Raw genomic sequence first — 26,697 nt, 5'->3', positions numbered from 1 at the left:
CATATTTATTTGTCTTTTTTGTTTAACCCTCTTGTTCTTAGGGGAATGAATTTCTCATAATCTAAAGTTAATAAAATCTAATAAAAATGTATTTCAATTATAATTTAAATTTAGATTCTCGTGGATTCATTGGTAACTTAAATTCATTAATCACTTAAATTCAATTAATTCGTTGTATCTTTCTTTGTCTTTAATTACATAAATTTTACCTAAGATTGGGCTACCGAAGGAATTTGTATGGTGGAGAATTACCATTCCAAATCAGACTCATTTCTCATCATACTTAGATATCTTTCTATTTTTGTTTTTTAAAGAAAATGGCTAAAGCTTAAAACAAGAAAAAGCTATAAACCTGTTGGAAAGGCAGCAACACTCATAACAATAAATGAAAATTTTGATTTTTTTTTTATTAAAAATGATATTTGTTCATTCAAATTGATAAATATTACATCGATTAAAAATAATATCATTTTAATTAGTTAAAATAAAAAATGATGAATTTGTGAATAGACTTTCAACATTCAGGTTAATATCATAAAAAGGCAAAATGTTTAACTAAGCCTACAAATATGACTAAATGGAAGTGTCTAAAATACTCATGTTTTCGAAGTTGTAACATTAAAAACACCAAAGTCATTGATTGAATCTGCACTGAATCAAAACTAATATGTCAATCAGAACCCAACAAATGCTGCACTAAGACAGTAAATTAAAACAAAGTGGCACTAAGACGATGAAATAAAATAAAATAAAATGAGTTGTATGCAGTGATACATACTCCGATATGAACACAAACATGTGGACATTGTTAATATAAAAAAAAATAGTACATCGACATACATAAATTTATATATTGTAATTAAATAAAATATGAAGATTTTATAAACAATTAAAATTGAAATATATATATATATATATATATATATATATATATATATATATATATATATATATAACTCACTTATCTAGAAAATAAAGAAAGAAGAAAACAAGAGCTATAAGTACTCTGATTAATTTGATATTCAGCAACCGCCACTTCCAAATAATAATCTAGTTTTTCTTCTTCTTCTTCTTCTTCTTCTTTTAAAGAGGAGGTGGTTTATGACAATTTTTTGATCTAGAATCACCCCTCCAAATCAATTTTTTTCCCCTTCAAGTTATTTAAATAAGTGGTTTCCATACAAATTAGTTTTCATTTGTGATTTCATCGTCTCAGTGCGATGCTTTTAAGTTTTGCCATCTTGGCGAGGTGTTTTTTGGTTTTTCCATCTTGGTGCGATGTTCGTTTGGTTCATATTGATAATTTAAATTTTGATCCACTGCAAATTTTGATCAATGACTTTAGTATCGTCAACGTTACACATCTGGAGGCATAGGTATTCCAGACACTTGAATTTGTCATATTTGTAGGCATGTTGCAGTTTTGCGATATTAACTTGGTGTAGTGAGTTTGTTCGCAGGTTCATTCTTTTTATTTTTAGCAAATTTGACTTCATATTACATCGATGTATTTTAGAATTTGAATCAATGAATATCATTTCTTTTTATCCAAAAAGAAAAAAAGGAGAAAATGATTTAAACGGGTGGTTTTGGAACAAAAATTGGTCCTAAGTCACCTCTCTTGAGTGAAGAAGAAAAGAAAAACAAAAGATTTTGTTAAGGGAGATGACGTATGTTTTAATAGCTATGAGTTTGAATTTAAATTTAATTTTTTTTTTTTATTTTCAATATAAATTTTTTATTTATCAAATAACAAGTATCTTTGAGACACTTATTAACAAGTTTATTTATTTATTTATTTTGACGGTAAAAGAATGATATTCATGCATTTAAATTGGGAGAATACATGATACAATATAAATTCAAATTTACTAAAATTAAAAGTATGAATCTGCGAACAAACTCACAACTTTGAGTTTAATAGCACAAAACAACATCATGCCTACAAATATGACAAAGTTCAAGTGTTTGAAATATTCATGTTTTCATATATGTAACGTTGACCACGTCAAAGTCATTGATTGAAATATGTAATAGATCAAAGTTGTTAAGTCATTCTGAATAACATCTATTACTTTTTATAAATAACATCTAAAAAGTAATAGATGCTATTCATAATTAGAACTATCAAAATGATCTGAGAGTCCTTATTTCAATCAGAATTAGGTTATAAAAATTAGTTCAAAAACAATTAAGTCTTTTTTATTTTATCTATTTTATCCAGTTTAAAATGAGGTCAGATCAAGTTGACTCTCTAGATTTCAGGTTAGTCCGTTTTAAGAAGAGAAAATTAAACCAATTTATGTTTTCAAAAACGAATCAAATTTCTTCGTTTTCTTGCTCTCTTCATTACTAAAAAAAGGATCTACTTTAATTCTTAGTCCAACCCAATTTATTAAAAACAAAAAATCCTAAAATTAATAAATTAGAAAAGGAAAAAAATACTTACAAACTAAAATTTAAGGCTTCGTTAACCTATTGCGAACGTCGTCGTTTTATCCTCTACTGAGGTGTTTTATATTTTGATAGTTTTTGACAATCTATTTTTTTTTTTTCGTTTTACAAATTTTAAGTATAAAAATATATTTCTTTAAATAAAAAAGAAAGTGGGCTGTCTGGCCCATTTTTCCTCATAGTGCACAGTGGTCCAACCGGTCTTAAATATGTGTTTATGTAGAGGATTCTACCCGATACCACCACAGTTGTACTTGTCACTCCAAGACACATGAAAATATAATTGTACTCTTTTAATTATTTATAATAAGTTTCAAAATTGATAGTTTTCGAAGTTTTAAATGTTCGGAACTTTCGGAAGTTTCAAAATTTCGAAATAAGAATTACATTTTAAAAATTTGGAATATTTCAAAAGTTTATAAATCTGAAAAGTTTCGAAAGTTTCTAAATCTGAAAAGTTTATAAATATTCCTATTTCGAAAGTTTTGAAAATTCTAGAATTTTCTATTTCTGAAGTTTTGAATTGTTCGAATATTTTGAAAATTCTGAAAATTGTCATTTCGAAACTTTCGAATATTCTGAAAATTTTATGTTTCGGAACTTTGAAATTTTCAACTGCCACTTACTTTTGATTTTGAAGATTTTGAAAGTTTCGAATGTTAAGTTAATTTTTCTAAAGTTTCGAAAGAGAGGTGAAAAAATGAAAAATTAAAAAAATTGAAGATTTTATAGATGATTAAAAGAGAAAAAAATATTTTCACGTTGATTGAGAATGACAGATTTAGGTGTGAGGGTGTAGACCAGAATCTATTTGAGATCTCTATTCATAGGTGACTTGGGAGACATTCTTGTTCAAAAGTCAAACTATTTTTCTGAGTTTCAAGAAGAAAAAATGAGGCTCATTAACTCAATTCAGCCTTTTATTGACTTTTGTTCGGTTCTCGTGTTGAAAATATTACGGGTCCGTCCACCTGGTTGGTGGCTTGGGGCCAATGCACTAATCACTAGGATATACTCCATTTGAATGAATTATAAATAAAAATCGATCAAACTGCACATATTGAAAGTATTAGGTCATTTTTCGAAACTATCTTTCATGACTAATAAGTGGAGTCATTGAAAACATAAAAAAAGTTACATTAAAAGCTTCCCCAACATAACACACAATGACATAAAGTAAATCTTCTATGAGTTGCATCACCCTCCTAATCTATATTTAAGTATCCAATAATATCTATATAACCTCTCGTTGTTTAAACAAGTCATTTTCTTGTATGATCTTTTAATATACCTCAAGATCTAAATCATTGCATTCCAATACTAATTAAATTTCTTTGGTTTTTCTTTTATCGGGTCACATTCAAACTAAATCAATGAAATCCGATCTCTATTAGTTCGGGTATCAAATTCGTTACATTCAAACCTAATTAACAACTCAAACTAAACTGTTATTATTTTATTTAATGTTTCAGTTGCTATGGGTAACATTACACTATTTTTTAATCATATATCACACCCCCAAATATCATATCTAGAGTTCAGCCACGTTAGTTGATTAAGCTGCTACATAAGATATGGAGGTGAGGAGGCAAGGGAATGCGTTGCAAGGACAAAAACGATTGTGATTTCGTTATTCTTACCCTACAACTCATCAAGCCCATAGTTCTCTCCGAAATACTTGTCAACTAGACTATTTGCCATAGTTCTCACTTCTTCATTTTCGTGAAACTGAAATCTTTCCATGGCTTCAATCCCATCTTCTTGTTCAACAAGATTTGGGCCCTTTCCATTTGGAATCCCCCTCAGGACCTACAGACACAATAAATCATAAATTTGATGGGTTTAGATCACAGAGAACATGGTATTTGTCATGTTTAATTAACTGATCTAGCCATAATCTATGAAGTGATTATTTATACAACCATCAAAATCTCTTACCAGCTCTAGGAACTGAAGCCCCAGCCTTGCAGCTTCAATATCAGCTGATCTAACCAAATCAATAAAACCTGGCAAGCAACCTTTTCCAACAAGTGAAACCAGATGCTCCAGGATCACACTTGGCTTCTCGTTATCTTTACTTGGGGCAACGCAAAGGTTTCCCAATACGTAAGCTACTTCCTTTCTTATATCAAATGGGGCAGCAGAAAGAAGGTGCAATAGCAAAGGCATTGCCTCACTTGAATATATCAACCGCTTGTGCTCAACAGAACCAGCAGCTACGTTAGACAGCACCCATGCTGCTTCCTGCACAAGATAAAAAGCTCAAATCCAAAGCTTCATCCAAATTATAGAATCAAATATTAAATTATATACCTTCTTTAAGACCCTGTGTTCACTACTCAGACATTTTACCAAGACTTGTATGGCATTATCTGAAAATGTCATTATACAATCAGATGTAAGAAATTGATCCATACTGTGATTAAAATGCATACATTTAGCTTAGCAAGAATTGAATAAATTACTAGCCTGTAATTTCAAGTCCAGGTGCAAGAACAGCATAAGTTGCATGGGAATCACCAGCAATGAGATTACCTAAACTTCTCAAAACCTATAGGGATTTCCCATAGTTATTAGAACAAAACATCAATCTGAATAACATAAGCAATGTGATTTTTGTGCATCGGTATATGCTAAATTGTTAATTACAAGAAAATGTTAAAGATGTAGAAAAGTACATGTTGATAACAAATCAACCAAAAGTTCTTGAGGTCATTACCGGAATCATTAATTGCAAACTGTTCGATGTCGCTAATCTATTTACAAGCAATTGAAGTACATCGCTCTTCACCAGCATGCTCGTAGCTACATTTGCAAGTGCTGATAGATAAACAACTACCCATGCTACTTCAGTAGCTGATTCATCATCCCTGAGGTGATAAAAAAATTAATATGACAATAATTAGCGTAAACTTTCCCTTTCAGGAATATTATGTCAATTGTAACAGAGCTGGATATTTCTGTCATGCTTCCAATTACCAAATGGAAGCACTTTCTCTTAGAGCCTTAATAGCTCTTCGTATCTTCTTGTCAGTTATTCCATCGGCATCAAAATACCATTCTTCATTGATCAACAACCCATAAGCCTTCTATCCATCAAATTTGGAATCTTCTTCAAGATGCGATGCCCACAATCAAATATCAAGCTCTAATACTAGTTGATAGATGCTAGTTCAGATACTAGAAAAAGAATAAAAGAAAATATATGATTTTATTGATAAAACCTCACTTAACCCTAGATCAGTGATCAACCCAAGTTAGGAAGGATAAACACAGGCTATCCATATTCCTCTGAGGATTTCGAGAGCCTGAGACATCTCACATCAAAACAAATCCTAACTATCCAGAGTCCTAATCTTCTCCCACTCACTCTTTATATAGCCTATTTCTGGCAAATTCTATTAGAAGTTCAACCAACAACCACAAGCTACTCTAACTTCCTCAACTAACAAAACCCAGCCCAAACCTATTTGGACTTGCCTAACAATTTATACAAGTATACTTTATAAAATTGACATGTTCATAAATTTCATCTTTTGTTGATTTGCATTGTGCTTTTCTACCAAAAAACGGAACAGAATAGTTTAAACAAACTGCAGTGGCAATTGAAACAATAAAAGGTAAGAGTATGAGTCATCCATGCACAATAAACCAACATAATGATATTAAGCATGCATGTTAGAGAGTAACAGCAAGCCTAAACAGCAGCAAAATATCCTGGCTAGGAAATACCATAGGTAATTACAGAGTAATACTCACGCTTTTGACAAGTGTCGAATAATTGCATCAAAAACTCCATCAACACGGATGAGTTCGTTAGCAGCTTTAGGATTTGGACCCTACATGCAAACATACTGAAATCATATAAAAACACATGAATGTGGAATATTCCATCTTCCACAAAAACCGTAACGCACAAGCGGCCATAAAAGCTGATGACTGTGTAACACATCTAAAAAATATATGGACCACAGAGTACAAGCAAAGAGGATATGAAGACAGTCATATAGAATGAGAGCAATCATTAAAGAATTGATGCAAAATCAACTACTCAGACAAATGGTATGTAATATTCATTTGATGGATTTGAAACCTTGATTAGATTAGACAAAGCCCAGGCAGCTGTTCTAACAGTTGAACGTCTGTTTGGTAGCATCATTCTTGCAAGAGGTATTAAGGCCCCTTGAATTAGAAGAACATTCCTCAACTCTTCATCTTCACCAGCCACATTTCCTAGAGCCCAAGCACACTGCTCAGCAACAGGTGAGGAGCTCTTTTCTGCAAAGCAGAACTATTTATGAATTTTAAAGGTGTACTCACTAAATAACCTTCAAGAACTTTGTTAAAACGCTGGATATAGTTGCAAAACTAATGAAGGTGGACACTTCGGAAAAAAGAATGAGATGCCATATGATGCTTTAACAATTAGGTTTATGAAAATTCCTCTTAATCTTTATATACAAGTATCAGTCAAAACATTATTTAATTTCTTGAAATGCAAAAGGAACCTCAAAGTGATCACTCACCCCCAAGGTGAGCAATAAGCAAAGGAAATGCAGGCAGCAAAGCTTTTGTTTCTTCTGGATTTCCTGCAGCAATATTTGTAAGACACCAAGCAGCTTCAAGCAACTGCAGGAGGACACACAACAAGAAAATAAAGTAATAAGAAATTTCTCGCCACTAATGATTCCTTATGCTCAGCATAACATGCACAGATATATGCGTTCAGACCTGCTCATCTGGAGAACCAAATGAAAGACACTGCACTAGTATGGCAACAGCTCCAGCTTTAAGAGCAGACTCAACAGGAGGAAATTCAGATCTTGACAGTAAACGCCTTAATTCTTGAAGGGCGCCTACTCTTTTTTGCATTGCACCCTTCCCCCTATCAATTAAATCAATTAAAAATATATAGTGTAACACTTATGCCAAAGTTAATGAATATGTGAACTTGTGATTGACATAATTGAAGATTTTCTGAGTCTGTGCACAAAATATGACCAACGCATTACCAAAGATTTAAGAGAAAAAACTATGCTAACATGATAAAAAATGAAAACAACACAACATCAATCTCAGTGCCTCATCGCAAGATCCTACATCTGAAAGCATATGAAATTATCACATGGTTAAAAACTTCCCCTCTAAATCAGAAGTTTCAGAATACTCTGACTAATCATATGTCAAATATGGTTGTAAAAGAGAAATTGATATGAACTGCGCAATTTCATTTCACAGGATTGAAACAACTTGGCCACCATTTGCTTGCAATAGTCTTCTTTTTTCATCATAAACTGAAAATGTTTTGCTGGATAGTTGTTTTACCCACAAACACCTAGTAGAGTAGAGCTGCCATGAGGTCCAGGTTGCAGTGGCGTGTTACATACTAGAACTCCAGCATTTATTGTGACCTAAACCACCAGCAAGTTAAACAGGCAAACGTGGAGATGGAGGTTGAAGATAGGATATTTCAAACAATGAGAAATTTTGTTTGAGTACTCCAATACATGAACAGAAACAACAAGTACATTCAAAAAAATTATTTTGAGTTCAACGCCTAGGTTTTTGTGATAGTGAGAGAATCTAGGAGAAGAGTAAAAGAATATGCCTATGATTTTATAAGAACGGGAAAACTAATTCAAATGACCACTGCACCAGTATTTATAATATAGCAACACAACTAGCTTGCTTAACATACTAACACAGCTAACTGAACTCCAATAGAACTGTTCAAGTCAAGACTCAAGAGTTAGTTAAAACTACTAACTGATTCAAATACATGAGAAGCTACATAGAAGCAACGCACACTATGACCCAATTTGGAATTTGGAATGGCCTCTAACTTATTAGATCTTCATCAATGGAAAAAATTCTTTTAAGCTCATAGGTGTTTATAGAGAAGTTGAATGAGAAAACCTATGATAACAAATGAGATGCATAAGTTTATTTAATAGTCAATGCAATACTCTTTTAATATTTATTTTTTCATGAGTGTTTCTAAGCGGTAAAGAAACCAATTGCAAGTCACAGTTCGAAACTTCATTGTTATATAAAAAAAAAACTCCAATCCAAAGTGAAGCCACTCTAAACCAAGGCCCTGTTTAAATAAACGTATAATTAAGCACTTATCATATATGTGTTTATATATAAGCTATTTATATGATAAAGAGATAAATTAAAGTCAGACTATTTTGATATAAACTATAAGCTGTTTTTATAGGCTGTTATGGAGAGCTTATAGAAACAAGCTGAAAATAGCATATCGACATGTCACAAGTCTGTTTTCTTTTTGTCAAATAGTTTAGTGGCTAGACTCACACCTTAAGTATTGAGAAGTGGGGAATCCATCGATGTACTTGCAACTACCAATTAAACTTATAAGCTCTTGCAAATGTTTATGCCACATTATATAAGCACGAATAAGTCAATTCAAACATGCTTATAGACCCTAGTTATAATAAGGTAAGAAACAAACCATATAAAAATAAATAAAAGTTAAAAAAAAAAAAAAAACTATCTTTTAATGCTAGAAAATAGGAAGATGATAGCTTACTGATAAGCAAGAGAAGATTTCAAATTTTCAACTGCCAAGGAAGTTTGAGACTCCAATATAGATTGTTCTTCATCAATTATCATCTCAGCCTCAACATCATCAAGGTCAATTTCGGCATCACTAACTCTAACCCTACAAAGTCGTTTCGCACGCACCAGCGATTCCCTCCTTTCTTTCCCAACTGTAATTGCATGTTGCCGCCTTCTGGTACCCGCAGCATTCCCAACTGAAAACAAATTGAAAGTATAATTTATTTATTTTTTATTTGAGTAGAAACTGATTATAAAATTACAATGAAATGAATGAAAAATCAGTGGATAGTGCTGAATGAAAGTGTACCTAGTGATTTAATAGGATCTCTTTTGTTGGAAGCGAAGCCAGAATCCGCCATTGAAGAAATACAAGTGTTCCGAGCCGCTGAAAAAAGCTCCACCGGTTGTTCTCCTTTTATGACGGTACAAGAAAATGGATTGACGGCGGTGATATACTACTCCCTTCGTCTCGCAGTATTATTATTCTTTACGTTTTTTCGACATGAAGAGATGTGATAATTAAAAGAGAGATAAGTAAAAGAATTTCAATTATCAGAATAAAGTATAATAATATTTCATTAATTGTGTCTATAATAATTATTAAAAAATAATATAAAAATAATTAAAATCATATTAAAAATTAATAAAAATAATTATCTTGAAATAATTTTTTTATTAAAATATCACTTAATCTTAGACAGATGAAGTAATAAAATTCTTTAAAAATTTTAATTTTAATTTTAATTTTTGAAATAAATTATTTTAGTAATTTAATTAATAACATATAAATAATTAATGTATTTATATGATTCTACAGCGTAAATTATATATCATATCATTTTAAATATGTTATTTTAGAATAATAAAATAAATTAATTGTAAAATAGAAAAATCAACTCTAAAAATAAATGAAATTAGAAAGATTAAAATTATACTTAAATCTAATTTTTAAATACATTTATATTTCTAAATAATTATAAGTAGATCATTGTTGGCTTAATACACAGAATAATATTTTTATTTTTACATAGAATAATCTATTTTTTAAAAGGATATATAATTAACTTTTTTATAAAATTAAATAAAGAAATATCATAATATTTAAAGTAAGGATAATTTTCTTTACAAATTCCTTTCTCTCTTTATAAATTCCTATCAAAAAATTGCTATCAAATTAAAGCTGTTCCAGATAGGACTGGACAACGCTCACTTACGGGCCAAAAAATATACGGATTTGAAAAACTAGCGAAAAAAAAAGTATATGAATGTCTCATTTTTATTCAACCAGGTGAGGAGCAAAGTATTAAAAATGACAAACTGAAAGAAGAATTCCAATAGCTTTGGGATTTGAACAAATTCAATAGGGAAGACTTAACTAATCTAAGTCAAAAACAAAAAACCACAAAGCATTAAACTTTCAAAAACACTCATGTTTAGATATTCGTTTACAAAGGAAAAGTAGTTGAAACTTGGAAAATATCAAACATGCAAGGATTACAGACTCACATACTAAAACAACAGAGCATCGTTCTTAATATTTGCAACCACTGCATAAATATTTTAATTATCTATATGTAATTGTTCACGATAATAAAAATAGTAGTAATTTTGTTATTTAAATATAATATAATATATTATGTTTGATGAAATATGTATTAAATATATGATAAAATAAAAATATTATTTTATTAGTTATTGTGTATCAAACATAAGATAATATTTATTATATTATTTTATTTTATGTATAATATTATATTATAGGTATAATTATTGATGCAGTTCCTTTTAAGTTAATTTCATATAACACTTTAATTATTTATTTATTTACTTTTTATTTAATTCTTTATTTAGTTTTATTATAAAAATTCAAAAATATAAAGAATAAAAATATGAATTTATTTAAAGATTTGAGTTATAAATTTGATGAAATTTACATTATATTGAAGATAATAATTAATTTTATAAATTTTATTTAAAAATTTTGATGAATTTTTATAAAAGAATTATAACATTGTTAACATTTTAAAAATAAAAGAATAAATTATTTATTTTAAATTAAATAAAAGATTAAAATAAAATAAGAAAAAAACTAAAACAATATCATCTAAAATTAAATTAAAAGACTACAATAATTATACCTTATATTATGTCTCTATTTTCCAATATATATATATATATGTATGAAAAATATTAAAGTCAATTATGAGTGTGCAAGTGGTCAGACCATCAGCTATCAGATGTTGCAATTTTATTTAGTACGAACACGAAAAACCAACCTTCGCCGTACAATTACTACGACTCTTAGTGTCAGAGAAGTTATTGGCCAAGGTAATTATGTGGGCCTTCCATCTATAATTGACAACAAAAAAAAAAAATCATCTTCTCTTTCTTGAAAAATCTAAATGGAGTAGAATCCAAAGTGGTAAAGAAATTCACATTAAAGCAGTTGCAACTGCAATCCCATCCTACTATATGTGAGTTTTTTTTCTCCCGAGCACCTTTGGTGAAGAGATTGAAAGGATGCTTAACTCCTTTGAGGTTCAAAAGTGAATAAAGAACAGTATAAATTGGCTCCAATGAAACAAATTAATAACAAGAAAAATGAATAATGGACCGAATTTTTGCAATTTTGGGGCTTTTAATTTAACTATGTTATGTAAAAGGATGAAAGCTATCCACCAACTCAAACTCCCTACTCACACTGATTTTCAAAGCAAAATAATTTTATACGAATGATTTGTTAGAAGTCTTCCTTGAACATAATCTAAGCTATAAAGCCGACCTAAGGATAAGACACTGTGTATATTATTAACTATTTTTATTATAGTGGGTTGGGGAGTCAAGTATTTATTTGTTGGTAACTAATTAGCATAAAGTGATGAATACACATAAGAATTGATAATAATTTAACCACTTGATAATAAAATGAATTAATTCAAGCATTTACAAATTATTATCAGCTTAGTAAAACATCAAAAACACTAAAGATGGTGTCTCGTATTTGTGTCGATTTTCTATTTAAATAATTTTTAGGTAAATTAATTTTAGTTCTTTAAAATATTAGGTATTATTACTTTTATTTCTGACTTAATCAAAAATTTAAATTAATATTTTGAATAACAAAATATTAGTTAGTTTAAATTTTGACGTTATAATAATTAATAACTATTTTGATAATATTCCGATTATACAAAAATATTTTATTTTGTTTAGTAATTGATGTTAAAGATAATTTATAAACTACTCTAACGCTCTTCAAATTATTCATATGTCTTTTTACAAAAGACAAAATTGTAAGAGATTATGGTAGTAAAAAATGAACAATACTTCGAAAACATGGTATTACGGACTTGAGATCGAAAAAATAAGAAGAAAAATTTGTCCTTAAATATAAATATTATTTTAATTTATTAAGTGCATTTATTATTATTTTTTAAATATATCATTTATTAATACTATTAATTTGTATTTAAATATAAAAAAGAAATCAAATTTAACACATCAAATATTATTTTAAAAACATTAGTATATAAAATAAACACATTTTTTTTAATAAAAATGAAAAAAATAAAACTTATAAGAAAACAAAAATAATAATTTAAATTTTTGTGAATAAAAAAAAAAAAACAAATTTATGTATTGGGTTTTGAAGTAAAACAATGTGAGGACTGTTCATTTAATCATTCACCAACTATATCCAAAACCTGTGTCATCATCGCAGAGCACCTGAGCTCAGATCACAGATCGCCGTACAATGACAACAACAACAACAACACCATCAATCCCATCGCCACTCAAAGCCGTAACCCTAACGCACGTCCGTTACCAACGAGGCGACCGATTAGGTCACTTCCTCGCATGGATATCCCTCGTCCCCGTCTTCATTTCCCTCGGCGGTTTCATCTCCCATTTCATCTTCCGCCGCGAACTTCAAGGAATCTTCTTCTCCATAGGCCTAATCGTTTCACAATTCATCAACGAAATCATCAAAACCTCCGTCCAACAATCTCGTCCCGAAACATGCGCGCTTCTCGAAATGTGTGATTCTCACGGTTGGCCTTCGAGTCATTGTCAATACATGTTCTTCTTTGCGACTTATTTGACACTCTTGGCTTCTAAAGGAATTGGTTTCTCCAGTAACATTGTTCTTAACCTATTTACTTGGTCTCTCGCTTTTTTGACTATGTATTCTAGGGTTTATTTGGGTTATCATACTGTTGCTCAGGTTTTTGCTGGTACTGCTTTGGGGGTTTTTCTTGGTGCGGTTTGGTTTTGGATTGTTAACAATATTTTGTTCCCTTTCTTTCCTGCTATCGAAGAGAGTATTTTTGGAAGGTGGTTCTATGTTAAGGATACTTCACATATTTCTAATGTGTTGAAGTTTGAGTATGAACAAGCTAGAGCTGTTAGAAAAAAGATGGCATCCGATTCCAAGTCTGATTAAATTATGGGTATGTTAAATGAGAATCCTTTCCCTTCTTTATCTGCTTATATTGGATTCAATCTTGTGTTGTTGTTATGGTGTAAGTTCTTAGGATTGATGAAAATTGTAGACTTGGATAGAGAAGTTATATGACTTGAAATTGTTTTTAGAGTCAAAGGAAATTATTGTTGTGTTAAGCTCTGTATTTTAGAGGGGTTTTTATTGAGGGATGTTAATTTGAAGGAGAAATAAAAAGACATGGTAGAGGAAGTAATTGCCATTGTGCCTTTTTTACATTGGCTAATGCCATGTTTGAATAAACAGCTTCATTGAGCGCTTATATAAATGTTTATCATATAATACTTATATAGTAACTGTTTCTATAAGGAAAGATTATACGAAGTCAAACTATTTTCATGAAAGCTATAAATTGTTTTTATAAGCTATCCTAGAGACCTTATGAAAATAAGTTGAAAACAACTTATTGACATGTTATAAGATGTTTCCATAAACTCTTCCAAACAGTCTGGCAAGTCTTTATGTCAATAGATAAACTCAAATGAATCGATTCAAACAGACTTTAAGTGCTTGTTTCTGGTGTAAACAAGAATCATATGTCCTACTTTTATTCAAGCTTAATATGATCTCTAAACTGAGAAATCCACAGGTTAACATGTCAAAGTAAAGCCAATAAATATTTTAAACTGAAGCTCTAGGTTATTTGAATTCAATCCTCCTTCCCATTTTATGTCGTGACATTGAAACCTTAGTTCATATCCTTGTTGAAAACTAACTCGAATGAGGAATCTTACTGAGCATGTTTCTAATTTATACTTGTGATATTGATTTTTTTGAATACTTGTTAAAGCATCTGGGATAAATTGTATGGCATAAAATAGGAATTCCATGTAGTGGTTTGGTTCTTACTTCTCAATAATATATTCTGACATTTCAGTATCCATTCTTATCATCCTCTTTTTGAATTTGCCCAAACTATTCAAAGTCAGCAGTCTGTCCTCTAATCTATGATACTATGATAGGTTGCTCATCCAACTGAAACACCGAGTAGAGAGTAGGGCATACATCTTTCTGGGTTTGGAGCTGGTATGTAATTGTTTCTTAGATTAGACTAGTGTTGAATTGGAGAAAAGGAGGTAGGGGGTAAATCTAGGCTGATGATTGTAGTTACTAGCTGTTAGGCCCACTATTAGTGACAAGCCCATTAGTAATGGGGGGAGAACTAACAGAATAGGACAAGTGGCTAAGAGCGAGTGCGAGAGAAGATTCTAGAATCAAGGAAGGACTGAGGGAGAATTATTTAAAGGAAATGAGGCATAACTCAAAAGGGCATCTTAAAATTAGAAAGGGGTTCAGGTAGTTTTGGGCTGACTAGAAAAGATGCTTCTCTCAGGATTGGCTTTATCATTTCCTATTTGTTATTGTTCATCATCTTGTAAGTGCACTGCTCCAACCATTTAATTTTCTGGTTCTTTAAGTTTTTATTTTCCAGTTTACAGTTGAATAAACAAATATTTTTCTCTATCTGTTTTGGTTCCTATCTATTGGTATCAGAGCTCCAGTCTTTGGAGCTTCTGGTATTTAAAAAAATGGAGCCATGGATGAGAAGATTGGAAAAGAAGAGGGAGATGGTAGTGAGACAGAGTTGGAGGGAAGCTTTTTATGAGAAACATGAAGTTGTTGTTCGAGAGGCATTTTCAAAGAAATAAACCGGCTCATAGTTTGTTTGGTCCACCAATAACTCCATATTTCCTTTCTTTTAATTTGAATAAACTGGAAGTGTCAAATTGATACATGTGCTAAACCGTGCTATCTGCAATGAGCATTTTATGTATGAACTTGAAATTATAATTAGTAAGATGTATCTGAGATGTTCTTTGTCAGTGTGGAGTGCTTATCAAGGAAGATGTGCATTAATTAGGATGTGTGAAGTATGTCTGGTGTGCTCCATGATTGTTTGGTGTATATGATATTATGATGCAATGCCTATTGAAATACTGGTATAAGAGAATCAATTAGGATGGCATGTCATACAGCTAGGCCCTTCTATTTCATATACAGATTATTGATCTTGGCAGAGGATTGATTTTAATGGTGGAACAAAATAGGTGAAATGTGAATTGAATTTTAAAGGATGACTAGATACATTTCAGAAAGAAACAATGTAGAGAATTTTGTCTTAACAAATTGGTTAGTACGACAACTTAAGAATTTTATCGATGAAGACTGTTTTGCTCTTTGCCAAAAAACATAGAGAATTTGTCTTAACAGATTGCTTGGTAGTTAGTACAACCTAGGAGTTGCATCAGTGAAGACTGTATTGCTGTTTGCCAATGGCTATCTTGATTCTTGTACCTTTATTTATGAATTCACCTGGCAGTCCTGCTACATAGGAGCAAGATAGCATGGATGATATATTCATATAATAACACAAGTGCTAGCCTCACAATCCCCAGCCATTTCATTTGCTGGTCTATATTATAGGAAACAAAATAGTATCTGGTTGGGGTGATAACCTGCAAGGAAGGTATTATTTGGGACTTATGGTTTTCTTAACTATTGTCAATAATGCATGCATATGAAGACATTATTGTGAGTCTTGTATACTTTGTCTTTAAAGTTAAATTTTCTCTTTGAATTTCTATCTTATGTGGAAGACAAATATTTGAAGTTATCTCTATTAACTATAATATTTACATATGATTTGGTATGTTTTGTTTTGATTGATCTTGCTCTTTTTCAATTTTCCAGGCAGATTGCTCAGAGTTTCTTTAAGGGTCTGTTTTACAGGTATATGACAGCATTATTAATACTATATTTCTTCTCTGGAGGATTCTTCTTTAGAAGCCAGCTTGCTTAGGTACAAATGACATCTATGGAGAGACCAGAAAAACACTCACTGATATTTTAGGCCTTTGATGAGGCCTATGAAATTGAAATGATGTAACAATTGAATGTTATTACGTGCTATAGATTATAGATAGACACTTGAATATTTTATCTATTCGGATTGTTATAAAGATACATACATTAATTCAAATACAAAGTACAAACACAAATATATGGGGTTAATTCCCCCTGGAAGTTCACCTCGGAGTTTGGCTAGCACGTTTATATAATATGAATTTAATAAACTTCATTTTTCGAAATCAGCAACAATGACATACAGTTTTAGATGAGTTTGGGAGCATAGTGACATACTGTAAGGATACTACTTCATCTTTTTTTTTTTTTTGGGTACATAGATACTACTTTGTCTCAATTTGCAGGTTATAAGGTAGTTTTTGCTAATAGTCTTACGTTTTAAATAAATGTTTTGTTAATTTTGGGGTAGACATTAACGCTGCTAGACTGCTCCTACCACTATATGATCAATCTTTTGGTATGAAATAAACGGAGGAATAGAATATCCTATTGAATTGTGGTTGTTTTAATAATAATAAAGTAGTCAATATAAAAAAATTAATGGCAATCATGTTGTCTCCTATACCAAAATTTCAATCTCTTGTTAAGAGCAAGAAATTTATTTGGATGGGCCACCCTGTCTCGGTTCTATTAGGAGATGGTGTAGATGTACCTTATCATCGTAAAATTCCAATAGTGGAACTTGACCAAAAAAACAAACTTACGTGTATGCTTAAAAAAAATTAACATGTGTCTAATACTATTAAGAGCATATTTAAATGTGAACTGTCCACCAGGTTCAATTATTAACTTTACCTAAGACCATTTGGATGAATGTAAGAGGAAAAGTTTCTTGAACATTTTTATTCACAATACTTCAATTTGATACCTTATTTAAGGAAAATCAAACTTCTTCTGGAAGGTTTCTTTATGCAATGAGATAATAAATGCTTATCATTACAAAAAAATTAATGTATACAATGGATGGTGTGTAGTTCACATATTGTTATTGGTATGTATAATTATAGAGTATAGTTTATGAATTAGGCTGTAACAGCGTGTTGGACAAGTAACCACGTATTGAAACTTTTCAATTAGACATCAAGACCATTTAGTAAAAGGCAAATACTAAAGCAAAGTTGCAATAAATTCCTTTGCTACGTGAATAAAAGAAAGGCTTGAAAAATTAAGTATTTAATTTTAAACTAGTGTTATTATGATTGTTAATACAGGCTGTGCCCCTAATTATAAGTGTATTTCGAAAAAAAAATTGCTTTTAAATAAAAGTATTATTGTAATTATTTTTTAAAAAATAAATCTTTAATTAATATTTTTTATCTTAGAATAAATAGTAGATATCATTATAATAAAGCCACAAAATTGCAAATCAAAATTAAATTTGAAGTCCAATCTAATAATATTAGTATTTGCCACTTGAGATACTGTTGAGGTACTGTCATTTATGAGATTTAAGGACTATCTCTTATTAATTCTATTGCTTTATCTTAAAATATAATAATTCATACAAATTATATATATATATATATATATATATATTAACATAGATATTTATAATTTTATACAAAGGAACCAAATAGTACTAGGGAGCGAGTAGTACTAATAAATAAGCAATTCCTTAAAAAAAAAGCTAGCGACATTTGTCAAAAGAAAAAGATGACAAGTATATGCAGCAAAGCAACATGTAAGATAAGACAAAGAAAGGGGTAAGGTTAAGGTAAGACAAGACAAGGAAGAAAGTTTCCAAAGAGAGAATAGAGGAAATAATGAATAGCAACTACTACACATTTTACCAAAAAAATAAAAATAAAGAAAGAGGTTAGAGATGATTCATGTAACTAACTGTAAGAAAGAAAGGAATGCGAATACCAACCACCGCCGTGTGTGGGACCAAACATCAACATCCATTCATATCATGTCATGGGATGGGACACACACCGTTAACAAGAAGGGAGTACTACTAACTACAGTTATTATTATTAATTAGATAACTATTAACAACAATTTAACCATATATCAAATGCTTGGTTCAATTGATTAATGACTTTGTCGAATCAAATCCAAAGCACCATCTTCATCAAGTTTTATTTACTCCCCCAACCGAATTCTGAATTATTCGACACTCTTATATACTGTAGGTTTAATTTAATACAGTGTAAGAGAGAGAAAAAAACAAATAATAAACAACAACCATATTGGTGATAATAATTGGAGGGGTCCCACAATTCTTATCATGGATAGAATAGAAACCCCTTTGTCCCTTCCCAAGATCTAATCTCCTCTTACCTTTCTTTACATTATAGACACTGCAACCCTAATCTTCAATTTCTCTTCTTTTCCTTCTTAACAACAATAATTAGATCTCTCTCTTTGATTTCACTTCAGGTACTTCCATTTTCTTTCTTCACTTTACCCCATTTAATAATATCAGCATATGCAATTATTAAAAGGAAAATCTTAATCACTCAACTTACTATTTTGGTTTATGAAGAATTATTATAGAGATCTTAAAATTTACTTGTTTTTTCATTATAATCAAGGGTCAAATTCAGTGAGGAATGCCACCAAAATGGGGAAGAATGCAAATTGGTTTTCCAATGTGAAGAAAGCTCTCAGCCCTGACTCAAAGGAAAACAAACACCAGGTTTCATTATATATATATCACACAATTTCATAATTTTCTTACATGTGTAGCTACTAGCTATGTGAACTTATAGTCTATACTTATATATTTTTAAAATGTTTATTATCCATTCACTCGAAGTTATTTGATTAAGTATTAAATAGTTATGAAATTGTATGAAAATTTGTGAATTTGATATATGCAATAAGAACTCTTACTTTGAATGTAGAATTGGTAAAAACATCGAATTATTAATTAGAGTAACTCAACTTAAAGATGCTCTTTGAGTTTGAGTAACTTGACCCCTTCCGAGGGATGTTTCTTAAAGTATTGGCAACTGATTTTGCAGAATTCAAGTGGATCAAAGAAGAAATGGTTTGGGAAGAAAAAATTACAGACTCAGGACTCATACTTAGAAACTGATAATGCACCTCCTCCTTCTCCTCCTCCTGAGGAGATTATTTTAACCCATGTTGAGAATATTGAAAACAATCATGATCATGTTGAAGTTGCAACAGATTTGGATGCTGAGGTACATGTTCCTGCTGTTCAAACACAAATTGCTGAAGTTCAAGTCACTGCAGTTGTTCAGTTTGACAGTAAAGTAAAGGATGAAGTTGCAGCAACCAAGATTCAAACAGCTTTTCGCCGATACTTGGTTGGTATTTTTTGCAAGTTCTATTTGAATCTACATAAACTATATTTCATTCATCTTTTTTTTTAGCCTGCCTATTACAATTATGGAGTAGTTCAGCATTTTAGTCCTTGAAATTGTAACCGTAAGTTAATTTAGTCTCTCAAATTTGCGAAATAGCAATTGATATCCTTATATTAAAAAAATCAATCAATTTAGTAAATTATTTTAAATGCAACGCCACAAATTTAAAGGTTCTATGATTGTCTTGTTGCAAGAGAATATTAAAAAAAAAGTGTATGTTATGCATTTGTCTTCTTTAATTATGCCAAGTTATGTTGCCAGTAGTGGTAATTAACAATTGCTGCAAAAGGAAGCTTCTTGATTTAATGATTTACTACTTTCAAGCTGAATTTTGTTTTGATATCATTCAGGCAAAAAGAGCTTTGCGGGCTTTAAGGGGGCTGGAAAGGTTAAGATTGCTAATGGAAGGGCCAGTTGTAAAGCGTCAAGCCAATAGTACCCTCCGCTCTATGCAGACGTTAGCTCATGTGCAATCGCAGATTCGTTCAAGGCGGCTCAGGATGTTAGAGGAGACTCAAGCTCTGCAAAAACAACTCTTACAGAAACACACAAAAGAGCTAGAGAGCATGCAGGTATCTGGTTTAAATTCCCTGATATACTTTAGAATAAATAATATATGTGACAAGGAGATAATGTGTATTGGATTTTAGCTTATGGATTATGGAATGCTTTTAACTTGTTTCAAATTCTCACAACAGATTGGAGAGGAATGGGATGAAAGTCTACAATCAAGAGAACAAATTGAAGCGAAGTTACTAAGCAAGTTTGAGGCTGCTATGAGAAGAGAAAGAGCAATGGCTTATTCGTTCACTCATCAGGTTTTCTATTTCTCTTAAGAAGTTGCATTTGTTAGGATAGTCAGGGAAAATAGATGAGAAAATAGCATGGTTGAAATTTAGATGAACTGAAAGGTCAAAGGAAAATGGTTTAGTAAAATTACATTAAAGTTATACGCAGTATAAAGTATTAAAATAAGAACCCCAAACTTATAGTCATGTGACACAAATCCTCTAGTCTACTTTTGTTCATGGAAGAGCAAGCATTATACTAGTACATCAGAATTCTGACAAAAAGATGTCTTCGGAGAAATATCTAAACTTTTCATGCTGTTTATGGATTCCCACCTTGATAATTTTATTAAGCTTCTCCTCATATAATTTTAGCAACTTGGGTTGTCATCTACAAAATTTTCAAGAGAAATCTTTAATGTTATCCACACAGAAAAGGCCAATTAGGCTACTTGAATCATCCTATCCTTTAATCTGTTTGATGGAGTTTCAGCATAACTTGTTGCTTGTCAATGGGAGTATTCAGTTACCAATTTGAGTTTCTTGATCCTTTGAGCAAATTAAGTTCTTAGTTTGATCTGAGATAAATATATACTTGTATTTGACAGAAAAATGGGAAGAATTCATCGAAATCTATTAACCCAATGTTCATGGATCCAACCAATCCTACTTGGGGATGGAGCTGGCTGGAACGTTGGACGGCAGCCAGGCCGTGGAAGAGCCAAAGCCTAATTGAAAAAGAGAAGAACAACAATTCAGCTGTAAAAAGTTTAAGCCGCGGCATTACCAGCGCTGAAATCAGCAAATCATTTGCTCGTTTCCAGCTCAATTCCGAAAATCATTCTCCAACAGCCAGCCAAAATCCAGGTTCGCCGAACTTCCATTCAAATTCAAAGCCTCCCAAGCCAGCAGTTGGCAAAAAACTGAATAAGGCAAGCCCAAAGGAGAGTTGTATTATCGATGATGATACCAAAAGCATGATGAGTGTGCAGTCGGAGCGAGTTCGGAGGCACTCCATTGGTGGATTAACAGTGAGGGATGATGAAAGCCTTGCAAGCTCTCCATCAGTTCCAAGTTACATGGTGCCAACTAAATCTGCAAAAGCTAAGTCCAGGTTGCAAAGTCCATTAGCTGCAGAGAATGGAACAGTACCAGAGAAAGGGTCCGTTGGAACTGCAAAGAAACGGCTTAGTTTCCCGGCTTCGCCTGCCAGATCAAGGCGGCATTCAGGTCCACCGAAGGTAGAAAGCAGCTTAATTGCAGAAATTACTGTTGGCAGTGGTGTGGCTGGTTGATTATATAATAATCAGAGGAAAAAGAATGCAAAGCACTCCTTTAGTGTTGGAATTATATCATGGAAGAAATAAGACAAAAGTTGATTTGAAGTTTCCATTTTTTATTTTATTTATTTATTTATCCAAATTTATGTGTAGCTTATCATTTCTTTGAGGTTGTTGATTTGGGGGGTAAAATCTGTTTTCTTACCGTGTTTATCAATTTGTCTTTTCATGAATTTATTTGATTACAAATGTGGTTCATGATGGTATTATGGCAGAAGAACAAGTCAGCTGTCGAAAATCCTTTGGGAACTTTCCCATTTGGAACTATTATCATTTTATTTTCTTCATTCTTGTGATATATAATGTATATTTAATTACATTGTCGTAATCTGTTTTCGTGAGAAATTTTAGACCTATTTATTTAATATTTTGAAAGTGTTGAGTTGCAGGAATGAAGTATTGGTTAAGTACTAAGACCATTTCCAATGCTTTGTCCTTAATTTTTACAAACTTTTAAGAACAAGTTTGTATCATTGGAGTAAAATAAGGAGTTGCCTTATTAAAAAAACTTATAAGTTTGTCCTTGCAAGAAATGTGTTAGAGAGAAAAAAAAGAGGAAACAGATAGACAATATGTAAATGGTAGGTTCATTTGAGTTGTTTAAGTGGTATGTCAATGGAGCAAAAAATTTGAACAATTCTTAGTAGTGATGCGATAGATTATAATTTATGACCCACCGAAGAGTGCATGAGTTTAATCCTTAGTTTGTCGTCTAGTAAAAAAATCTTGAAAGTTGTTGTGTCTAGCTAAAAAGATCTTACAAGTTATAATAATAGGACGATATTGTGATGTATTGGATTTTGCATTTAGTAAATCATCAACATGTTTACAGTGAAATCCAAAGCTTCACATTCTTTTGATTGGAGTTCCAATTCGTCTTGATTTATTAAGTGTTCAGTGCATATTAGATAAACACTTTTCAGCGTCTTCTCTCCCCTGCTGACAAATTTCCAAATTATTTCATGAGTACCTAATAAGCACATTAGAGGTGTACAGATAAGAGTTTAAAAACTACACATGAATACAATTATTTGTTATTATAATGTTGGTTCTATATATAAAATTTTGATTATTTTGTTGATTTTAATTATATAAAAAACTATGAGTTTTAAGATGTATCAATTACTAAAATTATCTTCTTTTTTTTTTATATCCTTATTAATTTATCAATTTTACATGTAAGTGGGTGAAAAACATTTATTGTTCAGATTATATTTGAAATAACATTTTAGAAGTATAACATTAAATAACTTGACTTTGTTACTTTTTCTTTTTATATATAGAATAGGAATAAGTATTATTTTGTGAAACATCTCTACTATAAGAAAGAATTAAATATATATTTAGATAAATATAAATTTTTTTTTGTAAATATATTTAAATAAATATAATTTTTTTTATAAAATGTTTAATGAATTTGAAAGTGTTATCTATCTTGAATTATATTCTTTCATTTTAAAATTTTTACATAAAAAAATATATTTTAGAAAAATACTAAATATAAAGCATGAACCAATTTGATTAATCATCCACCCATAAATTCACAAAATACTAACTAAAATATTTCAATTTTTGTTTTTAAAGTGTCATGTACTCATTGTTGCATTGCCTTATCAAATTTCTTCTCACTATATAGCATAGCTCTATATCTTAAAACTTACAATTTCAAAAATCTATAGTAAAAAAAGGTATTATATTCTATAAAAGAAATTTTATTTAAAAAAAAAATAATTATGAAGAGTGGAAAAAAAGTTGTGCACAAAAATAAAACTGACCTGAATTTAAAGGTTCTTTTTTAAAATATTCTCTTTTTGAAAAAAGTCACAGAAATACTCATATTAAAAATTATATACTAAAATGTCATACTTTTTTTATTAGGAGGTCGCATCCCGCCCTTAATCTCTTAAAAAAAAAAATTTTTGACGCAATAGGAGGTCGCATACATCCCGAATACAAGCCTTTAATTTTTTTTTTTAATTTTAACAATTGAATAATTGTTTATTTAATAAATTAAAAAATAATAAAAATATTTTAAAAATAAAATTATATTAATAAAATAAATAAAATTGAAGAAAAAATACAGTTATAAATTAGTAACTTAATTCTATTTTATCAACAACTCTCTCCTATTTTTCCTCTGTATTTAATAAATAAAAATAATTATAAACTTAATATATTTTATTTAATTTTATTAATATAATTTTATTTTTAAAATGTTTTAATTTATTAAATAAATAATTATTAAAATAAAAAATAAAAAATTAAAGGCATGTACATGATCGCATACTCGAGCGATCTCATACTGTATAAAAAAGAATTATGGTTTGCAAAACGAAAATGCGGTTCGTGAGGGTGAAACAACAGTAAAACATGTTGATATATATTTTTGAATGTATGGTATTTTAGTGACTAAAAAAAAAGAGGATATTTAAATAAGAAAACGAATTTAAAACTATTATTACAGGATATATCTCTGAAATTCTGTAACTGACTAAGAGAGAAATCAGACGTAGTGAGCAAGGCAACCAAAAATAAAACCCTTTCATTCTTGACCCTAATTCCTCAATTCGACTTTATTTGCAGGAAAAGCCCGAATCAATCCAATATGTTTCTGCTCAACGTTATGGTATTGGTAAGCCCTTCATCCTCATTCTTCAAATTACTTCGATTTTGTACCAGGAAAATCTACATTATGTCTGTAATAACCTCAACAACAACAAAAAACTCATTTCGTGGTGTAAGATAGTGCAAGTTAAATAAATTGTTTTATTGTGTTGTGGTGAATTATTTTCAGCGTTCAAGTTCCGTTTGGGGCTTTGAGGTTGGAGAGGGTTTGTGTTTAGGGCTTTAGTTTTACATTGGTGTTCAAACCAGAACCTGCATTTGGCATCTTTGTTGTTATGATTTGCATACTTAGAGAAGACATTTTAGAAACAAATTAAATATTTCTAAAAATTCTGAAAAATGTATTTTCTCAGTTAGCTTCCATAACCAAATGTCAATACAAAGTAAAAATTGAAAATCAAAATTTATAATGTTTTTAGAAAGTAAACGAACCCTTAGCTTGCATGTTCATAGCCTCCTTCTTATGATATGATACTGGAACTATTGATGGATGGTCTGGTGGTTGGGGAAGTGTTTTAAAGTTTGTTGACTTTCAAATTATGTTTCTTTTTGTGAAACTGAAAATGAAATTTTTGAACAGGAAACACCATTTATGACAGGGTTGACTGTGGCTGCGGCAGCTTATGCCAGTAGATATGGTATTCTGGCTTGGCAAGCATTCAAGGCTAGACCACCTACGTTGCGTAGATTTTATGAAGGTGGTTTCCAGGCTACCATGAATAAGAGGGAAGCAGCTCGCATATTGGGTGTTAGGTATTGACATTTTTGTTTTGTAAGATTCTAATGTTTTGATTGCATGAACTCGTCGTAATGACAATATGTGAGAAAAGAATCCCTGAAACGTCCGTTTTTGGTTAATGGCGGTTGGCAAGAATGTTTGTCACCTTTCTTTTGGAGATGGATTCATTAATTTATTATTTTGAAATAGCACATGTTAGTTGTTAACTGCTATTTTGTTTGATGAATTCATTAAATTAATTTATGATATTTCATGATTTGAAGTTCAAATGCTGACTAAAACGATGATTGGTCGGACTTTGTTTACCTCCCGGTCGAACTTCAAATTACTATGACTCTTCTCTTGAGAACTGAAGGATTAAGACCAAAAAAATTGACTTTTCTTTAGTTAATGCCGTATCTTAGAGAGTAAAGTGTAGAGTTGTAATCATTGATGTAAGGATTACAGAGTCGGTAAGATTGATATATTGACCTTTCTTTTGATATCTTTGCAACTCTGCACATATGTATATCCAGCATATAATTAAGGTTGAAATTCTTAATGTTAAAACTTAAAATAACATGGCAGAGGTCCCATCCTAATGATTGTTTGAGTTTAGAGGTTGATGTTGAAAAGTTTGGACAAAAATCGATGGGATTATATGGACAATCACAACCATCACAGAACGTCAAATACCAGCATTGCATGCAGCTTTGAAGCATGTGTATCAAGTGTCTATGATTGTTGGTTAAGAAATCTAGGGCATTGGACTTATGAAGTGGATAATCAGAACTAGAAGAATATTAGAAATTACCAATGAATGACCAAAACAGGAACTTCCGCCAGAAATTAGTCAGTGTCTGATATCGTCCATCGAATGTCCAATTTGAATCCGTTGCATACCTTTGAATCCATTTAGGTTGCTGGTAATCAAGAAAGTAAATCAGAACCGAACCAATTGTTCTCCATTCTATTCCGTCCTCTTTAGTTTGCTTGAACTGTGAATCATATAATTGGACTTTGAAGTTACTTTGTTTCTGTTGTAAGTAAGTCGTGATTTTGAAACTTGCAATTTGCTAGCAGGACCTATCCTGGTCCAATTCTTTGTGCAATTGAAAAGACGGGCATAATTATCTCTGTAATTGTAGTTCAGTTTTTGTGTTCCATACTTTAATGTTTTATATCGTGAATGGTGATAAATCAATGATGAGCACAATTTTAATTACGGCTCGGTTGGTGGCAGTTCATTTGTATTGACATCAGTCACATATTGATTTCATTTTTAGTATTTTTCATGTTTATGACAAACCTTAAATGTCATTATAAGCTGAAGTGACAAGTGTGTTGCTTTGTCTATATTTTCCCTCTTATGTCTTCCAATGGATTGATTATTGTTATTGAAATTTGTTCCTAGTCATGCTCTTAACAAATAACTTTCCATAATATTTATATTTGGGGTGATACATTTATCATGTTTCCTGCT

The 26,697-nt window shown here is 30.8% G+C and overlaps 4 protein-coding genes across 4 annotated transcripts in view; 3 read left to right on the top strand and 1 right to left on the bottom strand.

The window, feature by feature from the left end:
- Window positions 1–3,820: 3,820 nt before the first annotated feature.
- LOC101492541 (importin subunit alpha-9) lies at window positions 3,821–9,536 on the bottom strand. Its single transcript, XM_004497417.3, has 11 exons — window positions 9,347–9,536; window positions 9,008–9,233; window positions 7,186–7,339; window positions 6,981–7,083; window positions 6,548–6,732; window positions 6,214–6,293; window positions 5,174–5,324; window positions 4,924–5,005; window positions 4,768–4,826; window positions 4,393–4,698; window positions 3,821–4,263 (listed from the first exon to the last, which is right to left on the bottom strand). Exons 1-11 carry the CDS (start codon window positions 9,396–9,398, stop codon window positions 4,096–4,098), a joined length of 1,566 nt encoding a protein of 521 aa, XP_004497474.1. The 5' UTR covers window positions 9,399–9,536; the 3' UTR covers window positions 3,821–4,095.
- A 3,171-nt stretch (window positions 9,537–12,707) lies between these two features.
- On the top strand, window positions 12,708–16,576 carry LOC101492205 (lipid phosphate phosphatase gamma). The gene is made up of 2 exons (XM_004497416.4): window positions 12,708–13,490; window positions 16,232–16,576. Exon 1 carries the CDS (start codon window positions 12,794–12,796, stop codon window positions 13,481–13,483), a length of 690 nt encoding a protein of 229 aa, XP_004497473.1. The 5' UTR covers window positions 12,708–12,793; the 3' UTR covers window positions 13,484–13,490; window positions 16,232–16,576.
- Window positions 16,577–18,647: 2,071 nt separating this feature from the next.
- LOC101491870 (protein IQ-DOMAIN 2) lies at window positions 18,648–22,158 on the top strand. Its single transcript, XM_004497415.4, has 6 exons — window positions 18,648–18,787; window positions 18,943–19,046; window positions 19,375–19,683; window positions 20,094–20,315; window positions 20,442–20,561; window positions 21,140–22,158. The coding sequence occupies exons 2-6, from the start codon at window positions 18,972–18,974 to the stop codon at window positions 21,824–21,826; spliced, it is 1,413 nt and encodes a 470-aa protein (XP_004497472.2). The 5' UTR covers window positions 18,648–18,787; window positions 18,943–18,971; the 3' UTR covers window positions 21,827–22,158.
- Window positions 22,159–24,338: 2,180 nt separating this feature from the next.
- LOC101491562 (mitochondrial import inner membrane translocase subunit TIM14-3-like) overlaps window positions 24,339–26,697 on the top strand; it is a 2,869-nt gene continuing 510 nt past the window's right edge. Inside the window, exons 1-2 of the mRNA XM_004497414.3 lie at window positions 24,339–24,503; window positions 25,077–25,249. Coding sequence (XP_004497471.1) covers window positions 24,477–24,503; window positions 25,077–25,249 — 200 coding nt within the window. The 5' untranslated portion in view covers window positions 24,339–24,476. The remainder of the gene's footprint in view (window positions 24,504–25,076; window positions 25,250–26,697) is intronic.

This window comes from Cicer arietinum, chromosome 4, assembly GCF_000331145.2.
Source record: "Cicer arietinum cultivar CDC Frontier isolate Library 1 chromosome 4, Cicar.CDCFrontier_v2.0, whole genome shotgun sequence".
Lineage (NCBI taxonomy): Eukaryota > Viridiplantae > Streptophyta > Magnoliopsida > Fabales > Fabaceae > Cicer > Cicer arietinum.
The sequence above is the reverse complement of the archived record's forward strand: the minus strand, read 5'-3'. Positions and strand labels throughout refer to the sequence as shown.

What these genes read in the sequence shown, in the direction of transcription:
- LOC101492541 (XM_004497417.3), bottom strand. Translation starts at nt 9,398, where the DNA reads ATGGCGGATTCTGGCTTCGCTTCCAACAAAAGAGATCCTATTAAATCA. An exon ending in GTTTGCAATTAATGATTCCG is followed by an intron (nt 5,006 to 5,173) that starts GTAATGACCTCA and finishes AAATCCCTATAG; the next exon opens with GTTTTGAGAAGTTTAGGTAA. An exon ending in ACCTGGACTTGAAATTACAG is followed by an intron (nt 4,827 to 4,923) that starts GCTAGTAATTTA and finishes TGACATTTTCAG; the next exon opens with ATAATGCCATACAAGTCTTG.
- LOC101492205 (XM_004497416.4), top strand. Translation starts at nt 12,794, where the DNA reads ATGACAACAACAACAACAACACCATCAATCCCATCGCCACTCAAAGCC.
- LOC101491870 (XM_004497415.4), top strand. Translation starts at nt 18,972, where the DNA reads ATGGGGAAGAATGCAAATTGGTTTTCCAATGTGAAGAAAGCTCTCAGC. An exon ending in CAAAGGAAAACAAACACCAG is followed by an intron (nt 19,047 to 19,374) that starts GTTTCATTATAT and finishes CTGATTTTGCAG; the next exon opens with AATTCAAGTGGATCAAAGAA. An exon ending in CAGCTTTTCGCCGATACTTG is followed by an intron (nt 19,684 to 20,093) that starts GTTGGTATTTTT and finishes GATATCATTCAG; the next exon opens with GCAAAAAGAGCTTTGCGGGC.